We start from the raw sequence: 27274 nt of genomic DNA, 5'->3' as shown, positions 1-27274 counted from the left end.
GGAGTAAATTTTGGAATTTTTCAGCTCATGCCTTATTTGGTACTGGACATTCTACAAGATTATCCGGGTCTTCCTGGACTTTTTGTGGCCTGTGCTTACAGTGGAACATTAAGGTATGAACTATGACTCTAACAGTACATGGTTTCCCTATTGGGATCTTTCTTTTGTTATTGGATATTTTGGGGGATAAAGCTGAATTCTGAAAATGAGCACAAATAGGGCCAAGTGAGTAATCTACTCTGTGTATCCTGTTGTTCTCAGTTTCAGTCTTACCTCTGTGGACTAGCAGTCTATTATCCTCAGTCTCCACTTTTAACTTGGTCCCTGCTGTCTAATACATCATCACCTACCCTGGAGGGTCACTATAATAATGATCAGTTGGTGGTAGTTTTCACTGATTATCAAAAATGGGTACCTATGGTCTCAGTTTAAAATATATGGATAGATAAAGCATGGTCAAATGGAAAATTAGAATTAAAATCTCCTGTTACATGCTGAATAATATGCACTGTCCAAAGACTCTTGTTCTGTGTTTGAACTTACTTATTGCACTTTCTTCTAGTGTTTGTGCCAGGGATTTTTTTTTTTTTTTGACAGAGAGAGTGAGAGAGCATGAGCAGAGGAGAGGAACAGAGGGAGAGAGAGAGAATCCTAAGTAGGCTCCACGCACAGAGCCCAGCACACAGGCCTTGATCCCATGACCCCAGGATCATAACCTGAGCCGAAATCAAGAGTTGGACGCTCAACCAACTAAGCTACCCAGGTGCCCCTGTGCCAGGAAATTCTTGATTAACATGTACAGTGTATGTTAGTGAGGATCCAGGAAATTAATATTATTGATATTTATGGCATATGTTAGTGAGGATTTATGATAGTCCTTTCTCTGCACAAAGAAAAATAAGTTTAAAAGTCACTATATAATAGTATTGTGTAGTCTGTAGATTGTTTCCATAGACACTGAGAATTTATTGCAAAATGGAAGCAACATACAATTGTCCTTTCTCACTATTAAGCCTATGGATGTTGACTGAATCATTCTTGGATGATATCAGTTTCCAGAAAGAAGATGTTGTGATCATGAAAAATATAGTAGAAATCTGGTTACATTTCAGCAATGACAGTTTGTTTCACCCTTTCTTATTCCTACTTAAAGTATTGTTAAAGTTAAAATATTATAAATCAAAAGTTTGATTTTCTCTTACAGCACAGTGTCCTCCAGTATTAATGCCTTAGCGGCAGTAACTGTGGAAGATCTAGTTAAACCTCACTTCAGATCACTCTCAGAAAGGTCTCTCTCTTGGACTTCCCAAGGACTGAGTAAGTTTCCATGTTCACAATTCTATTTTAGCCCTGGGAGATGATTTTTAGAGATACCAGAAATTCCTTTTCCTGGAAGACACAGAGTAAGAACCTCTGAGTGTAAGTGTATCTATGCATATGCATGCCTGTCACTAAACACAGCCATCCCGTATTTGCAATCAAGATTTGGGAGACCCTTCAAGTGATTAATTGTCAGGGAGCCACAAAGAACAATTTCCTTATTTGGCTGTCCTTCTTTTTGAACTTCTTCTTAGCTACAGAAAAAAATCCAACCCTTTTCCTTTCCAAACTTTAGCCCACGGTTTTAAGAAATACCCTTAGTTTGGAGGCAAGAGCCCACATTTTATTACCTAAGAGCTCACTGTCAGTTTAAAGTACATAGTCTGTGTGTATGAATTGAAGATAAACAGAGTGTTATGATTTTTGAACCATCCTGATTTTCTATTCTGTCTGTACATGTAGACTGCTCTAGAGATAGTCAATAAAATTGTACAGGGAAGGCTCATCTTCTATTTATAGATGTAGGACCTTATGAGGGGTTAAATATCAGTTGAATGGAAAGGTTTAAAGACCCCAGTTCCCAGATGTCCCAAATGTAACAATCTGACTCAAAGAAATCTGGCTAGTGTACTTCATTTTTTGTTTTTGACGTTTTGGTTATATGTGTTCTGGAATGAATGACTAACAAACTTGTTTTTTCAAAAGAATCTTTAACTTCAACCCAATAACACTAATAGACTGCCAAAGAAATAGTAAATAATATTCTATTTTGAACCATAATTCTATATGTAATTGTCTTGACTATCATCTGGAATAAGTACTTAGTTTATATTTTTCAGTGTCCCTTACATTTTTTTTTAAATTTTTTAATGTTTATTTATTTTTGAGAGAGACAGAGACAGAATGCAAATGGGTTAGGGGCAGAGACAGAGGGAGACACAGAATCCGAAACAGGCTCCAGGCTCCAAGTTGTTAGCACAGAACCCGATGTGGGTCTCGAACTCACGAGCTGTGAGATCATGACCTGAGCCAAAGTTGGACGCTCAACCGACTGAGCCACCCAGGAGCCTGAGTGTGCCTTACATTTAAATAACATTGCATAATTTTATTAGGTGCCCAATTTTAATCCTGCAGCATAATTTCAGAATGATACAATGCTTCCCAAAGAGTATTTAGATTGGTTTGTTATAGGATTATCAAAACTGTGTGGGTTTCAATAGAAGCTTTTGAAGGCAGACAGACCTAATCTTGCTCACCAATTTATTAGCCTTAAGCAAACCCAATAACTTAATACAGCTTGAATTTCTTTATATGGAAAATGAAACAAAATGTGTTCACCTTGCAGGTACAATGAGGTTTAGAGATAATGCATATAAAACAAGAGGCACTAGCTTGTGCTCAAGGAAGGATGTTGATAATGATTAATAACAAATCAACTCTGCTAGTGTAGATGAGGTTTTTGTTTACTTTGAAGGGTTATATAAAGTCATTATCTTGATATATGTACAGTAAAGGTATCATAGAGAAGAACATGGCAAATGATTTGAATGTGTTTCCAGTAACTTTGATACCAAAACCCATAATGGTGACCATCCATGAGCAATCAGATAGAGAAGAATCAAGCTAAATATGTTAGAAATACCATTTACATTAGGATTAAGAGGTATAAAAATGATTGTACCTCAAGCTCTTTGCAAAAACTTAATGTAAGGTTTCCATTCAGGTGCAAAAAGGTCATTTACCCAATATAATTAACAAAGGTGTGAATGCTAGTGTAAGTCAGATAGATATAAGGAATGCACTAATTTTATGATGAGCAAAGCTATCATTCATTTTTTTTGTTTTGAATTTTATGCGTGGGAAATTATATTGACTGATTTCAGGTGATTTGTGCTGAATGGAAGTCTTCAAAAATAAAAATATGGGTGTGTGTGTGTAAATTTTAATTTAATTTCAAAAGTAAAACATGTACTTGGAGAAAATCTGGAAAATATTGAAAGCCAAAAGAGAAAAAAAAAATCCCATAATCTATAATCTGGCCAGCAGTGGTGGCTTGAGAATTTCTATAAAGTTGTGGGGAAACAATTTGGTAGAAGGGGTAATATCATACTTGTCTTTGATGCTATCTTTCTTGTGTAGTTTAACAAGAAAGGGTTGGGTATGTTGATTGAGATAACAAGAGGGCTAAAGGTCCTAAACCACCCCTTGGTGTGGATGAACACTTCCTGGGAGAAATGGACACTTCAAATCAGAACACTCTAATTTCTGATGCTTATTAATCCTCTCCCCCATCATGCTGTACACAGCAGAGCTGGATTGTGTCCTGTTTCTGCCAAACTGAAAACAGAGACCTAAGCCTTCCTTTATAAACAAATGTTTATAGAGGATTAGATTAATAACACAATAGTTCTTAGCTTTAAAGTCCCCATAGTTAATGCTAGGGATTTTTCACTTATATAATCTAATGTAATTAATCCTGAGACACAATATCAGAGTTTTCTTTCCTCTTTGCACTCTGCTGATCTTGTAAGAAAACACCCACCCCTTCCTTTTTTCTTTTGTCTGGCTTTGATGTATGTGGCCATTTTTCACCACAATCATCACAATCATATTAATTACTTTGAACCAAAGGTGTGGTAGCTTATTCTATTGAGAATTCGAATCCTCTGGGTCTGAATTTTATACTGGCTTTTATATCATCCATCTAGGTGTGATGTTTGGAGCTCTGTGTATTGGAATGGCTGCACTGGCATCACTAATGGGAGCTTTGCTGCAGGTAAGAGCTGATTCTGGAAGCTTTGAATCCTAATCACTGAATTCTTGTTTTTTAAACGTTGATGTGACCATCCTTCCAGACTTCTCTATTCATCTATGTGTACACATATCAAGGAACAGAGATGACTAAATTCTTTAAATTTTTTAAAATTAAACTTTCTATTTTCATATAATTTTAGATTTACATGCAATTTTAAGAAATAATACAGAAATATCTCATATACCCTTTACCTAGTTTTTCTCAATGGCGTGAGATTTAGAATGATGTTCTTTTTTCCCCCTTTCCCCATGGATGTCCAGTTGTAAAGGCTATCTTTCTTCCATTGACTTACACCTATATTAAAAATCGGTTAGGGGGCGCCTGGGTGGCTCAGTTGGTTGAGCATCCAACTTTGGCTCAGGTCATGTTCTCACTGCTTGTGAATTCGAGCCCCGCCCTGCATCGGGCACTGTGCTGACAGCTTAAAGCCTGGAGCCTGCTTCAGATTCTGTGCCTCCCTCTCTCCCTTTACCCCTCCTCTGCTTGCGCTGTGTCTCTGTCTCTCTCTCAAAAATAAATAAAACATTAAATTTTTTTTTTTTTAAAAACAGGCATATTTGTGTGGGTCTATTTCTGGTTTCTTTATTTTTTTCTATTGATCTGTGTGTCTATCCCTCTGTCAATACTACACAGTCTTGATTTGTATGGCTTTATAAGTCTAGAATCAGGTAAACTAATTTCCACTTTATTCTTATTTTTAAAAATTGTTTTAGCTATTCTAGTTCCTTTGCCTTTCCATATAAAGTTTATAATAATCTTCTCTATATCTAAAAATATGTTATTTAGATTGTGATAGGATTGCATTAAATCTGTATATCATTTTGGGGAGAATTGACATCTTTATTATGCTGAATCTTTGAATCCATGAATGTAGTATATTTCTTCATTTAATTAGATCCCTGGTTTTTCTCATCACCATTGTGTAATTTTCAGTATACAAGTTGTGTATGTATTTAGTGATATTTACACCTCGGTATTTCATTTTAAGAATTTTAAAAAAGTTTTTATTTTAATTTCAGTTAGTTAACATACAGTGGTATATTAGTTTCAGGTATACAGTATAGTGATTCAACAATTCCATACATTACCTGGTGCTCATCATGACAAGTGGATACCATAATCCCCATTACCTACTTAATCTATCCTCCTACCCACCTTCCCTCTGGTAACCATCAGTTTGTTCCCTATAGTTAAGAGTCTGTTTCTTGGTTCATTTCTCTCTCTCTCTCTCTCTCTCTCCCTCTTCCCCTTTGCTTGTTTGTTTTGTTTTAAATTCCACATATGGGTGAAGTCATATGGTATTTATCTTCCTCTGACTGACTTCTTTCACATAGCATTATACTCTCTAGCTCCATCCACATCATTGCAACTGGCAAGATTTCATTCTTTTTATGGTTGGCTAATATTCCACTACACATACATGCAAATACACACACAACACATATTTATCCTTTCAATGGACACTTGGGCTACTTCCATATCTTGGCTATTATAAACAATGGTGCTATAAACATAGGGGTACAGGTATCTCTTTGAATTAGTGTTCTTGTGTTCTTTGGGTAAATACCCAGTAGTACAATTACTGGATCATAGGGTAGTTCTATTTTTAACTTTTTGAGGAACCTCCATACTGTTTGCCAGTATGCATGCCCAACAACAGTAGAATGCACCAATTTCCATTCCCACCAATTGTTCATGATGGTTCCTTTTTCTCCACATCCTCATCAATACTTACTGTTTCTTGTGTTGTTTTTAGCCATTCTGATAGGTGTGAGGTGATATTTTATTGTAGTTTTGGTTTGTATTTCCCTGATGATAAGTGATGATGAGCATCTTTTCATGTGTCTGTTGGCCAATGTCTTTGGAGAAGTGTCTGTCCATGTCTTCCGCCCATTTTTTATTGGGTTATTTGTTTTTTGGGTGTTGACTTTTAGAAGTTCTTTAAATATCTTGTATACTAATCCTTTATCAGATATGTCATTTGCAAATATCTTTTCCCATTCAGTAAGTTGCCTTTTAGATTTGTGCATTGATTTCTTCACTCTGCAGAAGCTTTTTATTTTGAGGTAGTCTCAATAGTTTATTTTTGCTTTTGTTTCCCTTGCCTCAGGGGACCTATGTAGAAACAAATTACTACAGCCATTGTCATCAAAATTAACTACCTGTGCGCTCTTCTAAGATTTTTATTGTTTAAGGTCTCACATTTAAGTCTTTAACCCAATTTGAATTTATTTTTCTATATTGTGTAAGAAAGTGGTCCAGTTTCATTCTTTTGCATGTAGCTGTCCAGTTTTCCCAACACCATTTGTTGAAGAAAGAGACTGTCTTTTTCCCACTGGATATTCTTTCCCGCTTTGTTGAAGATTAATTGAGCATATAACTGTGGGTTTATTTCTGTGGTTTCTATTGTGTTTCATTTATCTTTTGTTTACTTTTGTGCCACTACCATATATACTGTTTTGATTACTACAGCTTTGTAATATAACTTGAAGTCTGGAGTTGTGATTCCTCCAGCTTTGCTTTGCTTTTCTAAGATTGCTTTGACTATTTGGGGGTCTTTTGTGGTTCCATATAAATTTTAGAACTGTTTGTTGTAGTTCTGTGAAAAATGCTATTGGTATTTTGATAGGGATTGCATTAAATGTGTAGATTGCTAGGGTAGTCTAGACGTTTTAACAATATTTGTTCTTCTAATCAATGAGCATGGAATGTCTTTCTGTTTCTTTGTGTCATCTTCAATTTCTTTTATCACTTTTTTATAGTTTTCAGAGAACAGGTCTTTTACTTCTTTGGTTAGGTTTATTCCTAGTATCTTATCATTTTTGGTGCAATTGTAAGTGGGACTGTTTTCTTAATTTCTCTCTCTGCTGCTTCATTATTGCTGTATAGAAATGCAACAGATTTCTGTACATTGATTTTTGTATCCTGTAACTTCACTGAATTTGTTTATCAGTTCTAGGAGTTTTTGGGTGGAGTCTTTCAGGTTTCTATATATAAAATCACGTTATCTGCAAATATTGAAAGTTTTACTTTTTCCTTATCAATTTGGATGCCTTTTATTTCTTTTTGTTATCTGGTTCCTGTGGCGAGGACTTCCAGTACTACGTTGAATCAAGTGGTGAGAATGGACATCCTTGCCTTGTTTCTGACCTGAAACAGTTTTTCCCCAGTAGATATGATATTAGCTATGGGTTTTCTCATATATGGCCTTTATCTTGTTGAGGTGTGTTCTTTCTAAACCTACTTTGCTCAGGGTTTTTTTAATCATGAACAGATGTTGTATTTTGTGAAATATTTTTCCTGCATCTATTGAAATTATTATGTGGTTCTTATTCTTTCTTTTTAAAAAAATTTTTTTATGTTTTTATTTTATTTTAGAGAGAGAGAGAGACAGAGTGAGAGTGGGGGAGGGGCAGAGAGAGAGGGAGACATAGAATCCAAAACAGGCTCCAGGCTCTGAGCCATCAGGACAGAGCCTGACATGGGGCTTGAACGCACGGACTGTGAGATCATGACCTGAGCCAAAGTCGGATGCTTAACTGACTGAGCCACCCAGGCGCCCCAACTTATTCTTTATTGATGTGACTTACCACATTGATTGATTTACAAATATTGAACCACTCTTGCAATCTAGTAATAAATTCCACTTGATTGTGGTGAATGTTTTTTTTTCAATATATGAAATTTATTGTCAAATTGGTTTCCATACAACACCCAGTGCTCATCCCAAAAGGTGCCCTCCTCAATACCCATCACCCACCCTCCCCTCCCTCCCACCCCCCATCAACCCTAAGTTTGTTCTCAGTTTTTAAGAGTCTCTTATGCTTTGGCTCTCTCCCACTCTAACCTCTTTTTTTTCTTTCTCCTTCCCCTCCCCCATGGGTTTCTGTTAAGTTTCTCAGGATCCACATAAGAGTGAAACCATATGGTATCTGTCTTTCTCTGTATGGCTTATTTCACTTAGCATCACACTCTCCAGTTCCATCCACATTGCTACAAAGGGCCATATTTCGTTCTTTCTCATTGCCCTGTAGTACTCCATTGTGTATATAAACCACAATTTCTTTATCCATTCATCAGTTGATGGACATTTAGGCTCTTTCCATAATTTGGCTATTGTTGAGAGTGCTGCTATAAACATTGGGGTACAATTGCCCCTATGCATCAGTACTCCTGTATCCCTTGGGTAAATTCCTAGCAGTGCTATTGCTGGGTCATAGGGTAGGTCTATTTTTAATTTTCTGAGGAACCTCCACACTGTTTTCCAGAGTGGCTGCACCAATTTGCATTCCCACCAACAGTGCAAGAGGGTTCCCATTTCTCCACATCCTCTCCAGCATCTATAGTCTCTTGATTTGTTCATTTTGGCCACTCTGACTGGTGTGAGGTGATATCTGAGTGTGGTTTTGATTTGTATTTCCCTGATAAGGAGCGACATTGAGCATCTTTTCATGTGCCTGTTGGCCATCCGGATGTCTTCTTTAGAGAAGTGTCTGTTCATGTTTTCTGCCCATTTCTTCACTGGGTTATTTGTTTTTCGGGTGTGGAGTTTGGTGAGCTCTTTATAGATTTTGGATACTAGCCCTTTGTCCGATATGTCATTTGCAAATATCTTTTCCCATTCCGTTGGTTGCCTTTTAGTTTTGTTGATTGTTTCCTTTGCTGTGCAGAAGCTTTTTGTCTTCATAAGGTCCCAGTAATTCATTTTTGCTTTTAATTCCCTTGCCTTTGGGGATGTGTCGAGTAAGAGATTGCTACGGCTGAGGTCAGAGAGGTCTTTTCCTGCTTTCTCCTCTAAGGTTTTGATGGTTTCCTTTCTCACATTCAGGTCCTTTATCCATTTTGAGTTTATTTTTGTGAATGGTGTGAGAAAGTGGTCTAGTTTCAGCCTTCTGCATGCTGCTGTCCAGTTCTCCCAGCACCATTTGTTAAAGAGACTGTCTTTTTTCCATTGGATGTTCTTTCCTGCTTTGTCAAAGATTAGTTGGCCATACGTTTGTGGGTCTAGTTCTGGGGTTTCTATTCTATTCCATTGGTCTATGTGTCTGTTTTTGTGCCAGGTGAATGGTTTTTTAAAATGTATTGTTGGATTCAGTTTGCTAGCATTTTGTTGAGAATTTTTGCATCTATGTTTATCAAAGATATTGATTGGCCTGTAGTTCTCTTTATTATGGTGTCTTTATCTGGTTTTGGTATCAGAGTAATGCTGGCCTGAAAGAATGAAGTTAGAAGTTTTCCTTCCTCTTCTATTTTTTGGAACAGTTTGAAAAAAATAGGTATTAATTCCTCTTTAAATGTTTGGTAGAATTCACCTGTGAAGCCATCTGGTCCTGACCTTCTATTTGTTGGCGTTTTTGATTGCTGATTCAATTTCTTTGCTGATAATTGGTTTGTTCAAATTTTCTATTTCTCCCTGTTTCAGTTTTCATAGATTATATGTTTCTAGGAATTTTTCCATTTCTTCTAGGTTGTCCAATTTGTTGGCATATAGCTTTTCATAATATTCTAATTGTTTGTATTTCTGTGGTGTTGGTTGTTATTTCCCTCTTTCGTTTGTAATATTATTTATTTGAATCATTTCTCTTTTTTCTTGATACTTCTGGCTAGAGGCTTAGCAATTTTATTAATTTTTTCAAAGAACCAGCTTCTAGTTTCATTGATGAGTTCTATTTTTTTTTTTTTAGTTTTTATATAGTTTATTTATTCTCTAATCCTTATTATTTCCTTTATTCTTCTGGTTTTAGGCTTTGTTTGTTGTTTGCAGGTGTAAGGTTAAGTTGTTTATTTGAGACTTTTCTTGTTTCCTGATATAGGCCTGTATTGCTATAAACTTCCCTCTTAGAACCACTTTTGCTGTATCCCAAAGGTTTTGAACTGTTATGTTTCATATTCATTAGTTTCCATGTACTTTTTGATTTTTTCTTTTATTTTCTGGTTGACACATTCATTGTTTAGTAGCATGGTATTTAACCTCCATGTATTTGTGGTCTTCCAGATTTTTTCTTGTAGTTGACTTCTAGTTTCATAGTGTTGTGGTTGGAAAAGATGCATGGTATGATTTCTATCTTTTTGAATGTGTTGAGGTTTGTTTCGTGGGTTAATATGTGATCTGTTTTGGAGGATGTTCCACGTGTACTCAAAAAGAATGAGTATTCAGGGGCGCCTGGGTGGCGCAGTCGGTTAAGCGTCCGACTTCAGCCAGGTCACGATCTCGCGGTCCGGGAGTTCGAGCCCCGCGTCGGGCTCTGGGCTGATGGCTCAGAGCCTGGAGCCTGTTTCCGATTCTGTGTCTCCCTCTCTCTCTGCCCCTCCCCCGTTCATGCTCTGTCTCTCTCTGTCCCAAAAATAAATAAACGTTGAAAAAAAAAATTTAATAAAAAAAAAAAAAGAATGAGTATTCTTTTGTTTTAGGATGGAATTATTTGAATATATCTGTTAAATCCATCTGGTAGTGTATCATTCAAAGCCATTGTTTGCTTGTTGATTTTCTGTTTAGATGAACTGTCTATTGATGTAAGTGGAGTGTTAAAGTTTTGTACTATTATTGTATTGCTATTGATTATTTCCTTTATGTTTGTTAATAGCTGCTCTATTTATTTGGGTGCACCCTCCAACTGTCTAAGTCTTATTTATTCTTCAAGTTTCTTTTTTTCTTTATTTTTTTCTTGTCTGTGTATAATTTTTTTAACATGAAATTTATTGTCAAATTGGTTTCCATACAACACCCAGTGCTCATCCCAAAAGGTGCCCTCCTCAATAGCCATCACCCACCCTCCCTCCCTTCCACCCCCCATCAACCCTCAGTTTATTCTCAGTTTTTAAGAGTCTCTTATGGTTTGCCTCATTCTTCTCTGTAACTTTTTTTCCCCTTCCCGTCCCCCATGGTCTTCTGTTAAGTTTCTCAGGATCCACATAAGAGTGAAAACATGTGGTATCTGTCTTTCTCTGTATGACTTATTTCACTTAGCATAACACTTTCCAGTTCCATCCACATTGCTACAAAAGGCCATATTTCATTCTTTCTAGTTGCCAAGTAGTATTCCATTGTATATATAAACCTCAACTTCTTTATCCATTCATCAGTTGATGGACATTTAAGCTCTTTCCATAATTTGGCTATTGTTGAAAGTGCTGCTATAAACATAGGGGTGTAAGTGCCCCTATGCATCAGCACTCTTGTATCCCTTGGGTAAATTCCTAGCAGTGCCTTTGCTGGGTCATAGAGTAGATCTATTTTCAATTTTTTGAGGAACCTCCACACTGTTTTCCAGAGTGGCTGCACCAGTTTGCATTCCCACCAACAGTGCAAGAAGGTTTCTGTTTCTCCACATCTTCGCCAGAATCTATAGTCTCCTGATTTGTTCATTTTAGCCACTCTGACTGGCGTGAGGTGATATCTGAGTGTGGTTTTGATTTGTATTTCCCTGATGAGGAGTGACATTGAGCATCTTTTCATGTGCCTATTGGCCATCTGGATGTGTTCTTTAGAGAAGTGTCTATTCATGTTTTCTGCCCATTTCTTCATTGGATTATTTTTTTTTTGGGGGGTGTGGAGTTTGGAGAGTTCTTTATAGAATTTGGATACTAGCCCTTTGTCCGATATATCATTTGCAAATATCTTTTCCCATTCTGTTGGTTGCCTTTTAGTTTTGTTGATTGTTTCCTTTGCAGTGCAGAAGATTTTTATCTTCATGAGGTTCCAATAGTTCATTTTTGCTTTTAATTCCCTTGTCTTTGGAGATGTGTCAAGTAAGAAATTGCTGTGGCTGAGGTCAGAGAGGTTTTTTCCTGCTTTCTCCTCTAGGGTTTTGATGGTTTCCTGTCTCACATTCAGGTCCTTCATCCATTTTGAGTTTATTTTTATAAATGGTATAAGAAGTGGTCTAGTTTCATTCTTCTGCATGTTGCTGTCCAGTTCTCCCAGCACCATTTATTAAAGAGACTGTCTTTTTTCCACTGGATATTCTTTCCTGCTTTGTCAAAGATTAGTTGGCCATACTTTTGTGGGTCCAATTCTGGACTCTCTGTTCTATTCCATTGGTCTATGTGTCTGTTTTTGTGCCAATACCATGCTGTCTTGATGATTACAGCTTTGTAGTAGAGGCTAAAATTGGTGATTATGATACCTCCCACTTTGGTCTTCTTCAATATTCCTTTGGCTATTCGGGGTATTTTGTGGTTCCATACAAATTTTAGGATTGCTTGTTCTAGCTTCAAGAAGAATGCTGGTGCATTTTGATTGGGATTACATTGAATGTGTAGATTGCTTTGGGTAGTATTGACATTTTAACAATATGTATTCTTCCAACCCATGAGCACGGAATGTTTTTCCATTTTTTTTTGTATCTTCTTCAATTTCCTTCATAAGCTTTCTATAGTTTTCAGCATACAGCTCTTTTACATATTTGGTTAGGTTTATTCCTACGTATTTTATGCTTCTTGGTGCAATTGTGAATGGGATCAGTTTCTTTATTTGTCCTGCTGTTACTTCATTATTACTGTGTAATAATGTAACTGATTTCTGTACCTTAATTTTGTATCCTGCGACTTTGCTGAACTCATGTATCAGTTCTAGCAGACTTTTGGTGGAGTCTATTGGATTTTCGATGTACATTATCATGTCGTCTGCAAAAAGTGAAAGCTTAACTTCACCTTTGCCAATTTTGATGCCTTTGATTTCCTTTTGTTGTCTGATTGCTGATGCTAGAACTTCCAACACTATGTTAAACAACAGCGGTGAGAGTGGACGTCCCTGTTGTGTTCCGGATCTCAGGGGGAAAGCTCTCAATTTTTCCCCATTGAGGATGTGGGCTTTTCATAAATGGCTTTTATGATGTTTAAGTATGTTCCTTCTATCCTGACTTTCTCGAGGGTTTTTATTAAGAAAGGATGCTGAATTTTGTCAAATGCTTTTTCTGCATTGATTGACAGGATCATATGGTTCTTATCTTTTCTTTTATTAATGTGATGTATCACATTGATTGATTTGTGAATGTTGAACCAGCCCTGCAGCCCAGGAATGAATCCCACTTGATCATTGTGAATAATTCTTTTTGTATGCTGTTGAGTTCAATTTGCTAGTATCTTGTTGAGAATTTTTGCATCCATATTCATCAGGGATATTGGCCTGTAGTTCTCTTTTTTTGCTAGGTCTCTGCCTGGTTTGGGAATCAAAGTAATGCTGGCTTCATAGAATGAGTCTGGAAGTTTTCCTTCCCTTTCTGTTTTTTGGAACAGCTTGAGAAGGATAGGTATTATCTCTGCTTTAAATGTCTGGTAGAATTCCCCAGGGAAGCCATCTGGTCCTGGACTCTTATTTGTTGGGAGATTTTTGATAACTGATTCCATTTCTTCACTGGTTATGGGTCTGTTCAAGCTTTCTATTTCTTCCTGTTTGAGTTTTGGAAGTGTGTGGATGCTTAGGAATTTGTCCATTTCTTCCAGGTTGTCCAGTTTGTTGGCATATAATTTTTTATAGTATTCCCTGATAATTGCTTGTATTTCTGAGGGATTGGTTGTAATAATTCCATTTTCATTCATGATTTTCTCTGTTTGGGTCCTCTCCCTTTTCTTTTTCAGAAGCCTGGCTAGAGGTTTATCAATTTTGTGTATTTTTTCAAAAAACCAACTCTTGATTTCATTGATGTGCTCTACAGTTTTTTTAGATTCTATATTATTTATTTCTGCTCTGATCTTTATTATTTCTCTTCTTCTGCTGGGTTTGGGGTGTCTTTGCTGCTCTGCTTCTATTTCCTTTAGGTGTGCTGTTAGATTTTGTATTTGGGATTTTTCTTGTTTCTTGAGATAGGCCTGGATTGCAGTGTATTTTCCTCTCAGGACTACCTTCACTGCATCCCAAAGCGTTTGGATTGTTGTATTTTCATTTTCATTTGTTTCCATATATTTTATAATTTCTTCTCTAATTGCCTGGTTGACCCACTCATTCTTTAGTAGGGTGTTCTTTAAACTCTATGCTTTGGGAGGTTTTCCAGATTTTTCCTGTGGTTGATTTCAAGCTTCATAGCACTGTGGTCTGAAAGTGTGCATGGTATGATCTCAATTCTTGTATACTTATGAAGGGCTGTTTTGTGACCCAGAATATGATCTATCTTGGAGAATGTTCCATGTGCACTTGAGAAGAAAGTATATTCTGTTGCTTTGGGATGAAGAGTTCTAAACGTATCTGTCAAGTCCATCTGATCCAATGTATCATCAGGGCCCTTGTTTCTTTATTGCTCCTGTGTCTAGATGATCTATCCATTGTTGTAAGTGGAGTATTAAAGTTCCCTGCAATTACCACATTGTTATCAATAAGGTTGCTTATGTTTGTGATTAATTGTTTTATATATTTGGGAGCTCCCATATTCGGTGCACAGACATATATAATTGTTAGCTCTTCCTGATGGATAGACCCTGTAATTTTTATGTAATTCCCTTCTTCATCTCTTGTTATAACCTTTAATTTAAAGTCTAGTTTGTCTGATATAAGTATGGCTACTCCAACTTTCTTTTGACTTCCAGTAGCATGATAGATAGTTCTCCATCCCCTCACTTTCAATCTGCAGGTGTCCTCAGGTGTAAAATGAGTCTCTTGTAGACAGCAAATAGATGGGTCTTGTTTTTTTTATCCATTCTGATACCCTATGTTTTTTGGTTGGAGCATTTAGTCCATTTACATTCAGTGTTATTAATTGAAATATATGGGTTTAGAGTCATTGTGATATCTGTAGGTTTCATGCCTGTAGTGATGTCTCTGGTACTTTGTGGTCCTTGCAACATTTCACTCACAGAGTCCCCCTTAGGATCTCTTGTAGGGCTGGTTTAGTGGTGATGAAGTCCTTCAGTTTTTGTTTGGGAAAACCTTTATCTCTCCTTCTATTCTGAATTACAGACTTGCTGGATAAAGGATTCTTGGCTGCATATTTTTTCTGTTCATCACATTGAGGATTTCCTGCCATTCCTTTCTGGCCTGCCAAGTTTCAGTAGATAGACCTGCTACTACCCTTATGTGTCTACCTTTGTATGTTAGGGCTCATTTATCCTTAGCTGCTTTCAGAATTCTCTCTTATCCTTGTATTTTGCCAGTTTCACTATGATATGTCGTGCAGAAGATCGATTCATGTTTCGACTGAAGGGAGTTCTCTGTGCCTCTTGGATTTCAGTGCCTGTTTCCTTCCCCAATCAGGGAAGTTCTCAGCTATGATTTGTTCAAGTATACCGTCAGCCCCTTTCTCTCTCTCTCTTCTTCTTCTGGAATACCTAGGATACGGATATTGTTCTGTTTGATTGCATCACTTAGTTCTCCAGTTCTCCCCTCATACTCCTGGATTTTTTTAAATCTTTTTCTCAGCCTCCTATTTTTCCATAGTTTTATCTTCTAGTTCACCTATTCTCTCCTCTGCCTTTTCAGTCTGTGCTATTGCCGTCTCCATTTTATTTTGCACCTCATTCATAGCATTTTTTAATTCCTCATGACTATTTTTTAGTCCCTTGATCTCTGTGGCAATAGATTCTCTGCTGTCCTCTATGCTTTTTTCAAGACCAGGGATTAATTTTATGAGTATTATTCTAAATTCTTGTTGTTATATTGCTTAAATTGGTTTTGATCAATTTGTTAGCTGTCACTACTTCCTGGAGTTTCTTTTGAGGAGAATTCTTCTGTTTCATCATTTTGGCAAGTCCCTGTGGTAGCTCCAAACTGCAGGGCACTTCCCCTGTGCTGTCCAGAGAAACTTGTGTTGGTGGGTGGGGCCGCAGTCAGACCTGATGTCTGCCCCCAGCCCACTGCTGGGGCCACAGTCAGACTGGTGTGTACCTTATCTTCCCCTCTCCCAGGGGCAGGACTCACTGTGGAGTGGCATGGCCCCTGTCTGGGCTGCTTGCACACTGCCAGGCTTGTGGTGCTGCTTTGATGGGATCTGGCCAAGGGCGTGTTAGCCCAGGTGGATCCGCAAGGTGAACAGGGGAGGGAGGGGCAGGCTTAGCTCGCTTTGCCCTCCGTGGTCCCCTGTGGGTGGGGCCCTGCAGCATCGGGAGGGAGGCAGGCCCATCCCAGGGATAGATCCACAGAAGCACAGCGTTGGGCGTTTGCGCGGTGCAAGCAAGCAAGTTCGGTGACAGGAACTGGTTCCCTCTGGAATTTCGGCTGGGGGATAGGAGAGGGAAATGGTGCTTGCCAGTGCCTTTGTTCCCCCGCTGAGCTGTGTCCTTCTGGGGCTCAACAACTCTCCCTCCAGGCGTCCTCTCGCCCTCCCCACTCTCTGAGAGCAGAGCTGTTGACTTTTAACATTCCAGATGTTAAGTCCCGCTGGCTTTCAGAACTCAGGCAGTCCGGCCCCTCCACTTTTGCAAGCCAGACTTTGGGGGCTCTGCCTTCCTGTGGGCTGCCCCTCCACCGCCACGGCTCCCTCCCACCAGTCCGTGTAGCACACTCCGCCTCTCCGCCCTTCCTACCCTCTTCCGTGGGCCTCTTGTCTACACTTGGCTCCGGAGAGTCCATTCTGCTAGTCTTCTGGCAGTTTTCTGGGTTATTTAGGCCTATGTGGGTGGAGTCTAAGCGATCAACAGGACGAGGTGAGTCCAGCGTCCTCCTACACTGCCATCTTCTATTCTTCAAGCTTCAACTTAAACATCCTTTCTGTTCCCTGCATACGTTTAAGTTTCCCTCTGCCACATATTCTTAGAACACTTTGTGTTTCTCTTACCATATTCTTATTTCCATTATCATATTATATTGTAGTGATTTACTTAATGTCTGTTTTACTAAATAGTGTATAATTCCATGAAAAAATTTTGACATTGTTGTCTAACACTGTATCAAATATCTGGTGTCTACTGCAGTGTTCAAGACATTTAATAAATTCAGCTTGAATGTACCTATTTTGTACTTGTTCATAAATATCCACTTATCAGATCACCCCAAATGCTCCCTGGACCTTCTCTGGTCACCTAGGCTCCCTGTCTGGGACTCTTGGACCTCCCCATGTTCCAGAAAGTTGAAGATCAATGCTGGACAAAGCAGGTCATCCAGACTCCTTCTTTAGACCTAAGGCGTGGGTCCATTCTGGTTGATTATTGCTTAAGGCATACCAGTTGTTAAAATAGCTTAATCTGATCTTGACTATATGAGTGAATGAATTATGTCCAGATGCACCAAGCTTATCTAGTACAGTTAAGCCATAACCAGCAAAAGTCCTCTGAATGTGCTTTCCTCCATAGTCTGCTTTATTGCTTATTCTTCTGTAGTCTGCATTATTGCTTATAGCTCTTAATTTCCCTTTTTATCATATATCAACTCTGGCCTGAGTATATACAGTGGGGTGTTCTAGGTATGTCATTATAACTCTTAGCCAGTTTTTGCTTGCTTCCTCTCTAACTTAAGTATTATTTCCTGAGATAGATCTTTTTGGGGATATATTCCTTGTGTCTCCAAAACTGGCTCACCGGTCACACTGTCATAGCCTGATTCGTGGGCCATGTGACTTATTTCACATTATGCACTGAAGTCTATCTCCCTTCCTCCTGGGCTCTGGTTCAAGAGAAGTTGTGAAATGACTCCTTAGGATGATATTCTGAGCCCATATTCTCCTCAAACAATAGTTCTTTGTCATCTGTATCCATACTCCCTTCTATAGTCCAAAAGGTAGGCTTTGTAATTGTTGTGAACCTAAGACTGCCGTCTGTATCCTATAAGATTTTTCTTGACTCAATGTTTTTTCTTTGATTTGTTCATTCTGTTTTATCAAGCCCCTTGACTCTGTAGACAAACTAATATGTTCCCTAATTCTTCTTATATGGTTCTGTCCACTATTAAAAATTAGCCATTGGATTATTGGGAACTCACATCTCTTGGAATTTTTAGCTATTTGCATATCTCCATTGTTCACATTGTAATTTCTTTTGACATCTATACATCAAAACAAAGGTTACAGTTAGCCAATTACATTTTAAATCTTTCTACATGATTTGATCAATCTTTTTTTTTTTTTTTAAATCCTGGTTTTCATTCTAATTCCATTCTTAGGGAACCAAAGATGGTGTTGGGTTTCATTGCCATCTCTGTTCACTTAGGAGTACTTATCCACAGTCTTGTTTTGCAGAAGATTTTGAGAATCAAAGCACAAAGGAGTAATGTGATTGATTATTAACACCTGCAAAAACAGTTGGGAGGAGTAGTGTCCCTCTTGTCTTATGCATTCATATAGGTGCTCCCATTGTCTCATGACTCTCTACCTTCTTTATGTTTTGCTTCCTTCATTGAGGTACCTGAATGAACAGATTAATAATTGAGACTGAGAAACAGAAGCTTCTAAGTTCTGATGACCTATTTGCCAATGATAAGGCTGCCATGATTTTCTGGAAGAGGCTGACTAAGTTCTCATTCTGATGAAATTTATTTGAAACTTTTTAACTTGGTATTTGAGATTACTAGTTTTTGACTTTTTGTTATTTTTGTAGGCAGCCCTCAGTATATTTGGCATGATTGGTGGACCACTTCTGGGCTTGTTTGCTTTGGGCATTTTGGTTCCCTTTGCCAACTCAATTGTAAGTATAAAGAGTGAATATGTGTAAAGCTTAATTTCCCAAATATAGTAGTGGCTCAATTTTTGTCAGTTGTAAAGATATAGTTCCTTTGATATCTGTCATTAGTGACTTGATGACTTAATTACTCATATTGACTTTGCTGGGGTGTACAATAAATTACTATGCACTGGGATTGTGCATATGTAAAGCTAAATGGAAATTGCCAAAACAACATATATTATGTAACTAAATATTTATATAATTAATAATATATAATATATTCTATAATTATATAATTAAAATATAATATAGAATATTATATAATATAACTAAAGTATATATGTTATGAAACATGTTATATGTAACATATTATGAATATTATATAACTAAAGGAGCAACTTTTTTGTGCATTTATCTTTTTGCCCTTCTTGAAAATTAATCACTAGGATTTAAAGAAAGGAGATCAACAGGCTCAGATATGAAAGATTTAAGGGCAATAGAGCTGAGGATACTTGTGACTAGCCAGAGTATAGCAAAGAGAAGCAATAAGATAAGATATTCACCACCTTGACTAGAGAGTTTATATTCCTGATATTTAAAGCTATAGCTCCAACACCATGGTTCTGGCCCCAAAGGGGTGATCATAATTGGGAATAGTATCCAGAATAAGGTAATATCTCTCTTCTACATAGACATATCTGTGCTTTGAAGTACTAGATTTTGTACTAGTAAATGAAATTGAAATTATTTCTGTGAAAGCCAAGGGAAACTCCATCTAAGCAGGCCTGCTATAGGCTGACATTCAGGAAAAACTGATAATGCATGTTTTGTTGTTTCAGACAGATGTAGAATAACCACAAAACTATGACTCTACATTTATAATTCCATTTTATTCATGAGGCATTAGGGATTGGTAAGGCAGCTACTAATGAAGGCTGTTACCATTATTACTAATAATTCTCAGAGAAATAATTCTCAACAGATGGTAGCTGTACTTGTGGTAAGCATAACATAATATATATAGACATTAAATCACTGTGTTTCAGTACCCCTGAAATTAATGTAACATTGTGTGTCAAGTATACACAAATAAAAACTTCACAAAAATAATAATTCTAACTCATAATAATAATTCTCAATGAAATATCATATGAAGCGCAAGTTTTGTAGAAATTAATCACAGTGAAAGAGAATGGTTCATATCAACCTCAGAATGTTGAAGCTTTGGTTAGACTCTTTGCATTTTGAAATGCACAGTGCTTTTTGAGTGTTTGAAACATTAAAACAGGATTGACTTTTGGTTTTTGACATTTACTGCCACCATGGGGTGCCTCCAGAAAAGCTGTAGCAGACAAGGTCCCACATATCCTTTTTTCAAGAGAAGTATGATATTATCCCTGTCATAGGAGGTACCTCTTTTTACTGCATCCACATTTTTCACCAGAATATCTACCCTTACCTTGGAGTGGACTTCCCGCCTCCCTCTCTTCCTCCTACCTTCTCACCCTTTCTCCCCTTCTCCTTTTCTCCTTCTCTTCCTTTGCTTCTCTTCTTCCTTCCCTTTTCTCCCTTGTTACCTCCCCTCTTCTTATTCATTCATTGAACATTTATGAGCTGAGTACTGTCTTGGGAATAGAGAGCACTGAATATTTCTGCTTTCACAGGTTTTATAATTTTGCAGATCTTTGAACAAACCGTATACAATGCTGAGAATAAGCAAGTCTGGCCTGTCAACAGGTGGCCACACTACTATTCCAACCTCATAATATTGAAAAAATATTTATTGCACTCCTGTATATGTCCAGCACTGTCATAAGTGTCATAAGTTTTGGGGTACCAAAAACAAAGAAATCTAATTCTGCTTTCAAGGTTCACAGCTTAATGAAGGAGCTCACAGTCTTTGTCCCTAACACAAATCCTCTGATCTGGTCATCAGCCTTTATTTTCTCCCATCAGTGCACCATTCTTTTTTCCTACCCTATGATTTTGCTTATGTTTCCCCCCTGACTTCAAATATTCTACCCTGTTCTTTCTATGGGGATCCTGAGGCACAAGCTGCATTGTCTGGTCAGTATTATTTTTTTTTAAGTTTATTTATTTATTTTTGAGCGAGAAAGAAAGTAAGAGTGGTGGAGGGGCAGAGAGAGAGGGAAAGAGAGAGAATCCCAAGCAGGCTCCACACTGTTAGCATGGATCCTGATGTGGGGCTTGAAACTACTAGCTGTGACATCATGACCTGAGCCAAAGTCGGACGGTTAACTGACTGAGCCAACCAGGCGCCCCTGGTCAGTATTCTTAAAGGAAGGGGCAAAATTTCACCACAGGGGAAGAGGCTTCCTAGCTCAAGTTTTGCTTTTGTCCCCATCATTTGGCACTAGGGCTTAAATCATTCAAAGTCCAGCAGAACATCTGGATTACTGATGAAAAACAGAAGTGGGGACTCCAAGTTTTCCAAGGACTGGGAAACCAGCTGTCTTCAGAGAGGACATCCCTACCTGTCTTTAGAAATACTAAGTGTGGTTATATGCACCATGGCAGTCATTTGTGAAAACTGCTCTGGTTTCCCCTAATTACCCTGAAGCACAATTATAATCGTGCATGTTGTTAAGTATAGGAATAAACTCTGTGTGTGATTTCTCCTTCATAATCTGTTGTTCATATGGCATACCATTTGTTTACAGACTAAATAAAAATATAGGGGGCAACTGGTCTGGGGTCAGTGGTGTGACTGTTGTAGTTATTTGGGTGTGAAGAAAGCAGGAGGCCAGAGCAGAGTGCTAGCTATGGAACAGAGTAGAAGAAATGGAATTATGAGATTAACTAAAAGAAAAATGGACAGGAATTGGTGATTGGCTAGGTAGGGTTATGGAAAAGGGAATGGGGTTACAGACTCCCCAGGGCTCTGGGCTAAAGGACTAGTGGCCCCTGCCACTCTTGACAAGAGGCAGGGATCTTGGGAGAAGGATGATTTTAGGAGAAAAGCTGGTAAATCTGACTTGGACAATGTTGAGCTTAACCTTCTAATGTTAATTTCCATCTCAAAGCAAGCTGTGTTATTTTTTCTTTTAAAAGCACTCTTGTTTTGCAGGGAGCACTTGCTGGTCTTCTGGCTGGATTTGTTGTTTCTTTGTGGGTAGGAATTGGAGCTCAACTGTATCCTCCACTGCCTGAGAGAACTATGCCACTAAGCCTTGAAACCTATGGCTGTAACAGCACATACAATGTGACAAATTGGGTGACAACCACAGAAATGCCATTTTCTACTAGTGCTTTTCAAGTATATGGTGCTGAAAGGTATTGAATTAAACTTTGTAATGTCATATTTTTAAGAAATGTATGTGACAGGTAGAGAACAGTTGCTTTCTGTCTTGCCTGCAGTGCTGTGATTTTTCCCTGATCTGAAATGGGTAGAGCCCTTGTGGCTTGCTGGCTATGGTATTTTGCTCAGAAATAGCAAAAATTGCTCTATGTTCTTAATTTTGATACACTTCTGTCATGCTTACAGATCTGGAGAAGACTTGAATTGTAACAAAAAAAAATCTATTATGGGTAAATGCTACCAAATATCAGCTCTAGTTGAATGAAAAATTGTCTTTGTCAACTAAAAACCTTTTAAAATGGAAAGTACCATTATAAAAGAACATTGCTTCTATAGTCTTAGAGGTATAGCTTTTACAGACTAAAAGCTACAATCATCTAAATATGTTAGATTATTGCTATTTGTTTAGGTTTAAAGATTCCAAACCTTTATAACATGAGCAATGAGTTGCAGCTGTGATATTCTTACTAGAGTTTTCTGTATGTGGTATACTTTTAGGCTTGTGGATCCTTATATTGTCTGATTTAATGAAATGTTGTGGGTCTGCTAATAGGTGAGTGTTTTATTATATAGTGGATGTGAGGGCAATACTTTCTATAGTGGACAATTATATGTACAGCCTTAAAGCATAAACCCCAATAGAAATGTTCAAGGAGTACGGAGATGAGGTTGTTGCCCCCCAGTTATTTCCCCCAGCTCCAGCTTTCTTGGAATGAAGCCATTAAGGACTCATGCCCACTTTAGCTGGACACCCTCCTGAGAGAAGGAATGTGACTGTTACAATTAGTGATTCATGTTCCAAAGAAAATATGACTATGAGAATGCCTGCCAATGGAAGTTCAAGGCTGGCAAATGCTTCATGAATAGAAAGAAAAGATAGTTCCAGAGCCTGAGGCATATTTGGGGGAGGTCTGACTAGGTGGGGTGCTGTGGGGTGCTGTGGGGTGAGGGGCAAGGAAGTGCAAGGAGCAGTTTGGACAAGCATGAAAGCACTAATGTGCATGTGTAGAGGCAAGTTGTTACAGTCAGAAAGGGAGAAGAAAATAATGGAATGGTATGTGGGAGGACATTCAGGATGTACTTGTTTCACAGTTTTGCTTAGCATTTGTCCTGGTTGTGTAAATATCTCTCTTAATTTAAGAGTCTGAGGCAAAATAGTTATTTGGATTCTGAAACAAATAAATTAACTGAGGTTTAGTATATACCTGGTACCATAATAATTACTTTTATAGGTTAGCTTATTTATAAAATAACAGGTAATAAGCAAGAATTTTTAAGAATGAATACATACTCAACTCTGGACTGGCCATTTCTGTGATATCCCTAGAAAGTCTTCCCCTTTCACTATGATTCCTGCCTTCCAGGAAATTATAATTTAGCTGGAGAGAGTATGCTAATGTACACAAAACAATCAATCCAGTAAGCACAGTAAGTATAAAATAAGTATAAAACTAGCACATGATAAATAGTAATAACTACTTGATAAATACTTGTTAAAAGAATGAATATAAACAAGGTTGGAGTGAGTAGCAGGAAGACTTTGGAGGGGTAGGACTTGAAGGATGCGGAGGCTAGCTAGACAGAGGTCTGGAAAGTCATTCTTACCACAGAAAATGACCAGAAGGGAAATTGGACAAGAAGATACACAAACAATGCTTGTGGTAAGGGGAATTCATAGGTGATCAAGAGAGCCAGCAGAAGGAAGAGCTTAACTCTTCCTGAGTGGAGTGAAGGAGACCTTCTTAGAGGATTACATAAATTGGAATTAGTCAGGTGAACAGGTTGGGCAGAGGGACCAAAGGAAGAAGAAAATCGCACAGTGAAGGAATAGTGTATGCAAAGGCATGAAGTTCTGAAGCCACGTGGCACCTTAGGAAATCACACCTAGTCAATGTCGCTAGAGTACAAGGGGAGTAAAGTTAACAGCTGAAGATGAAATAAAATACCCTTTGGTCGTCTAGATTCTGCATTTCCATTACCCACATTCAGTTTTTATTAAGTTCCCAATGCTTGATGTGTATATATTGATAGCTTGTAGTTTTAATTTGCATTTCCCTTATGATCAGTTACATTTGATACCTTTTAATATATTTATTGGCCATTTCCATTTGAATATTTACTTTAGTCACTTGTCTGTTGAAATCTTTGATCCATTTTTAAATGCGTTCTCAGTTTTTTTCTTATTTATTTAGGAGTTATTTTTTAATGTTTATTTATTTTTGAGAGAGACAGAATGCGAGTGGGTTAGGGGCAGAGACAGAGGGAGACACAAAATCCGAAGCAGGCTCCAGGTTCCGAGCTGTCAGCACAGAGCCCAACAGGGGCTCAAACTCATGAGCTGTGGGATCATGACCTGAGCTGAAGTCGGACGCTGAACCCACTGAGCCACCCAGGTGCCCCTAGGAGTTCTTGATATATTCTAGACACAAAATATATTTTGAAAATATTTTTCTCCCACTTTGTGGATTGCCTTTTTACTCTTTTAGTGATACTTTTGGTGGCCAGAAATGTTTTCATTTTAATTATGTTCAACTTTATCAGTCTTTTTCCTATATGTTCAGTCTTCTGTGTATCCCAATTACATCTTTGCCTATCCTGAGGTCATAAAGAGATTCTTCAAATTTTTAATTTAAATGCTTTATTGTTAGTTAACTGTTTCCATTTATGGATGTAATCTCCTTTGGAATTGATTTCTGTGGGTGCTGTGATCAAGACTCATTTTTTCCCATATGGATATTCGATTAACCAAGTACCACTTATTGGAAAGAACTTCCCTTTACCCCATTACAAAGTACTGTCAACTTTGACATAAACCAGATGATTATTTTCTTGTGGGTCTGTTTCTTGATTCTCTCTTCTGTTCTACTTTGTCTGTTTTTTGTTTTTCTTTTTGTTTTTTGTTTGTTTTTTCTCCCAGTAATACCACATCTTAATTTCAGTAGCTCACCTCAGTGTGTTTCCATCTTTCTGGGATCTTGGCCCCTTAAGTTCTAATTGTTGTGACTCTCAGGTATCTTAAAAAAAAATCTGCCTGCTCTTTCCCCCAGTTTTTATACATTATTCTTGGCAGAATTGTTGGTCTAAATCAAGCTACTCTATTAAAGCTGAAAATGAGATCCTATAATAATCATTTTAGAAACAGATTAGATCATGTCACTCCTCCATTTAAAGTACTTCCCTGAGAGCCACTGCTCAGAGAGTAAAATCCAAACTTCATACAAGTCTAACAACAAAAAAGAAATCCGTCTTCCTCTTGTTTTGTGTAACTCTGTTGCTCACTATGCTTTAGTCAGCTGGTGTTTACCTCTCTCTAGGATGCTTTCCTCAAGAACTTTCCTCCAGGTCTCAGTTCAAATGTCACTTCTTCCTAAAGGCTTTCTCTGACTCCATGTTGGAGTGTAGTTCCTTCTTTCCACTCTGTTAATATCACATTACCTTGTTTTATTTTCCTTACGGCACTTTCCACCAGTGGAAATTATTATATTTATTAGTTTACTTGTTTATTTTATTTCTCTCCCCATTAGAATGTAAACCTTATGAAGGCAGGAACCCTGTCAGCCGTTTTTATGGTAGACTTTTTAATGACAAGAACAGTGCCTGGGACATAAAGCAAAGTTGAACGAATACACATGGACATTTAGCATTATAGTGTATGGTCAAGGTTAAGCCAGGGTTTTAATATTTTTCCCTCAGGCTTTTAATTCTTGATCCAATAAGATAAAATTGGAACTGCAGATTATGACATTAAAAACATTATTAAATATTTTATTTTGATTTTGCCATGCATGAAGATAATTGAGACTGCTCTTAGTTGCTAGTAGCATTACATGAAATTTTACAGTTATGCTTTTGTTCTTTCTCAGGACTCCACTGATGGATAACTGGTATTCTTTATCATATCTCTACCTCAGCACTCTTGGAACTTTGGTAACCTTATTCATGGGAATGCTAATCAGTTTACCAACAGGTAACTATCTAAACCTTCGTATTGTATTTACCTCCATATCAGTTTTTACTATATCTGTTTTATAGCTGCTGATGTTATCTTACTATAGTCCTGTTAACAACTAGTTTAATTACTTGTTCCATTTTCCTCATGGGAAATTTGAGGGCCTACACTTGAAAGCAGAAGATTCTCTTTGAGCCTTTGCTCCACCATGTACCAGCTGCATGAACTTAGGGAAGACTGTATAGCTACTCTGAGGCTTAGCTTTCTTCTGTGTAAATTAAGATTAGTGGTGATTGACTTCCCTATCTCACAGGTTGCTGTAAGATAAAAATAAGGTCTTTAAAATATTATATGTAGTTACTACAATGCTAGGGATTTTACACATATTATTACAACAGTCCTGCATCAGATCTTTTCATTGTCCTATGCTGACTTTTTGTAAACTTTAAAGAAGTATACACAGGTAAGGAATGATCGCTACAATTGTTATATCTAAACATAGTATGAAGCTTTTTTCAGATTCCATAAATTTTAAAAACATTATTTAAAAACTGTCAGTGAGGAGCCTGCTTGGGATTTCTTTCTCCCTCTCTTTCTGCCCCTCTTCCACTCATTCTCTCGCTCTCAAAATAGATAAATACACTTTAAAAAACATTATTTTTTAAAAAACAAACTGATAATACACGTGGTACATACACTGCTCTCTGGGATTGCTATAGAACTGTTATTCTGGAACTTCATGTCCTTATTCTGCGAGTTCCATCTGTCTCCCTCCTGTGTTGTATTCCCTGCTGCCTGTATCCCATTATTCCTAATTCTTGTTTATCCCCTTACTTGAATGGAGCACATCCTTTTAGCATGTTCTTGAGAAAGTGTAGACAAGAGATTTTGAAAATGTGGTACCTCTGGAAAAAAGTGTCTTTAATTCTCCCTTATACTTGATTGATCATTTGTTTGAGTAGAGAATCCTAGGTTGAAAATAACTTTCTTGTTTCTGAAAGGATGTCTTTTTTTTTAAGTTTGTTTTTTTTAATGTAATTTATTGTCAAGTTGGCTAACATACAGTGTATACAGTGTGCTCTTGGTTTTGGGGGTAGATTTCCATGATTCATCACTTCCATACAACACTCATCCCAACAAGTATCCTCCTCAATGCCCACCACCATTTTTCCCTCTCCCCCGCAACCCTCCCATGAACCCTCAGTTTGTTCTCTGCATTTAAGAATTTCTTATGGTTTGCCTCCTTCCTTCTCTGTTTGTAACTATTTTTTTCCCCTTCCCTTCCCCCATGGTCTTCTGTTAAGTTTCTCAAGTTATACATGTGAGTGAAAACATATTAAGTTTATTT

General features: G+C 37.6%; 1 protein-coding gene across 1 annotated transcript in view; it reads left to right on the top strand.

Moving 5' to 3' along the window:
- SLC5A8 (solute carrier family 5 member 8) overlaps positions 1-27274 on the top strand; it is a 54581-nt gene that overhangs the window by 23565 nt on the left and 3742 nt on the right. The window contains exons 8-13 of the mRNA XM_047067309.1: positions 25-113; positions 1205-1317; positions 4029-4096; positions 18593-18679; positions 21747-21952; positions 25841-25944. Coding sequence (XP_046923265.1) covers positions 25-113; positions 1205-1317; positions 4029-4096; positions 18593-18679; positions 21747-21952; positions 25841-25944 — 667 coding nt within the window. The remainder of the gene's footprint in view (positions 1-24; positions 114-1204; positions 1318-4028; positions 4097-18592; positions 18680-21746; positions 21953-25840; positions 25945-27274) is intronic.

The sequence above is a fragment of the Lynx rufus genome, unplaced genomic scaffold (assembly GCF_022079265.1).
Source record: "Lynx rufus isolate CCGP_SWC_20201006 ecotype Redwood Valley unplaced genomic scaffold, mLynRuf1.p SCAF_7, whole genome shotgun sequence".
In the NCBI taxonomy this organism is placed as follows: domain Eukaryota; kingdom Metazoa; phylum Chordata; class Mammalia; order Carnivora; family Felidae; genus Lynx; species Lynx rufus.
This window is presented reverse-complemented; position numbering and strand designations above follow the sequence as displayed.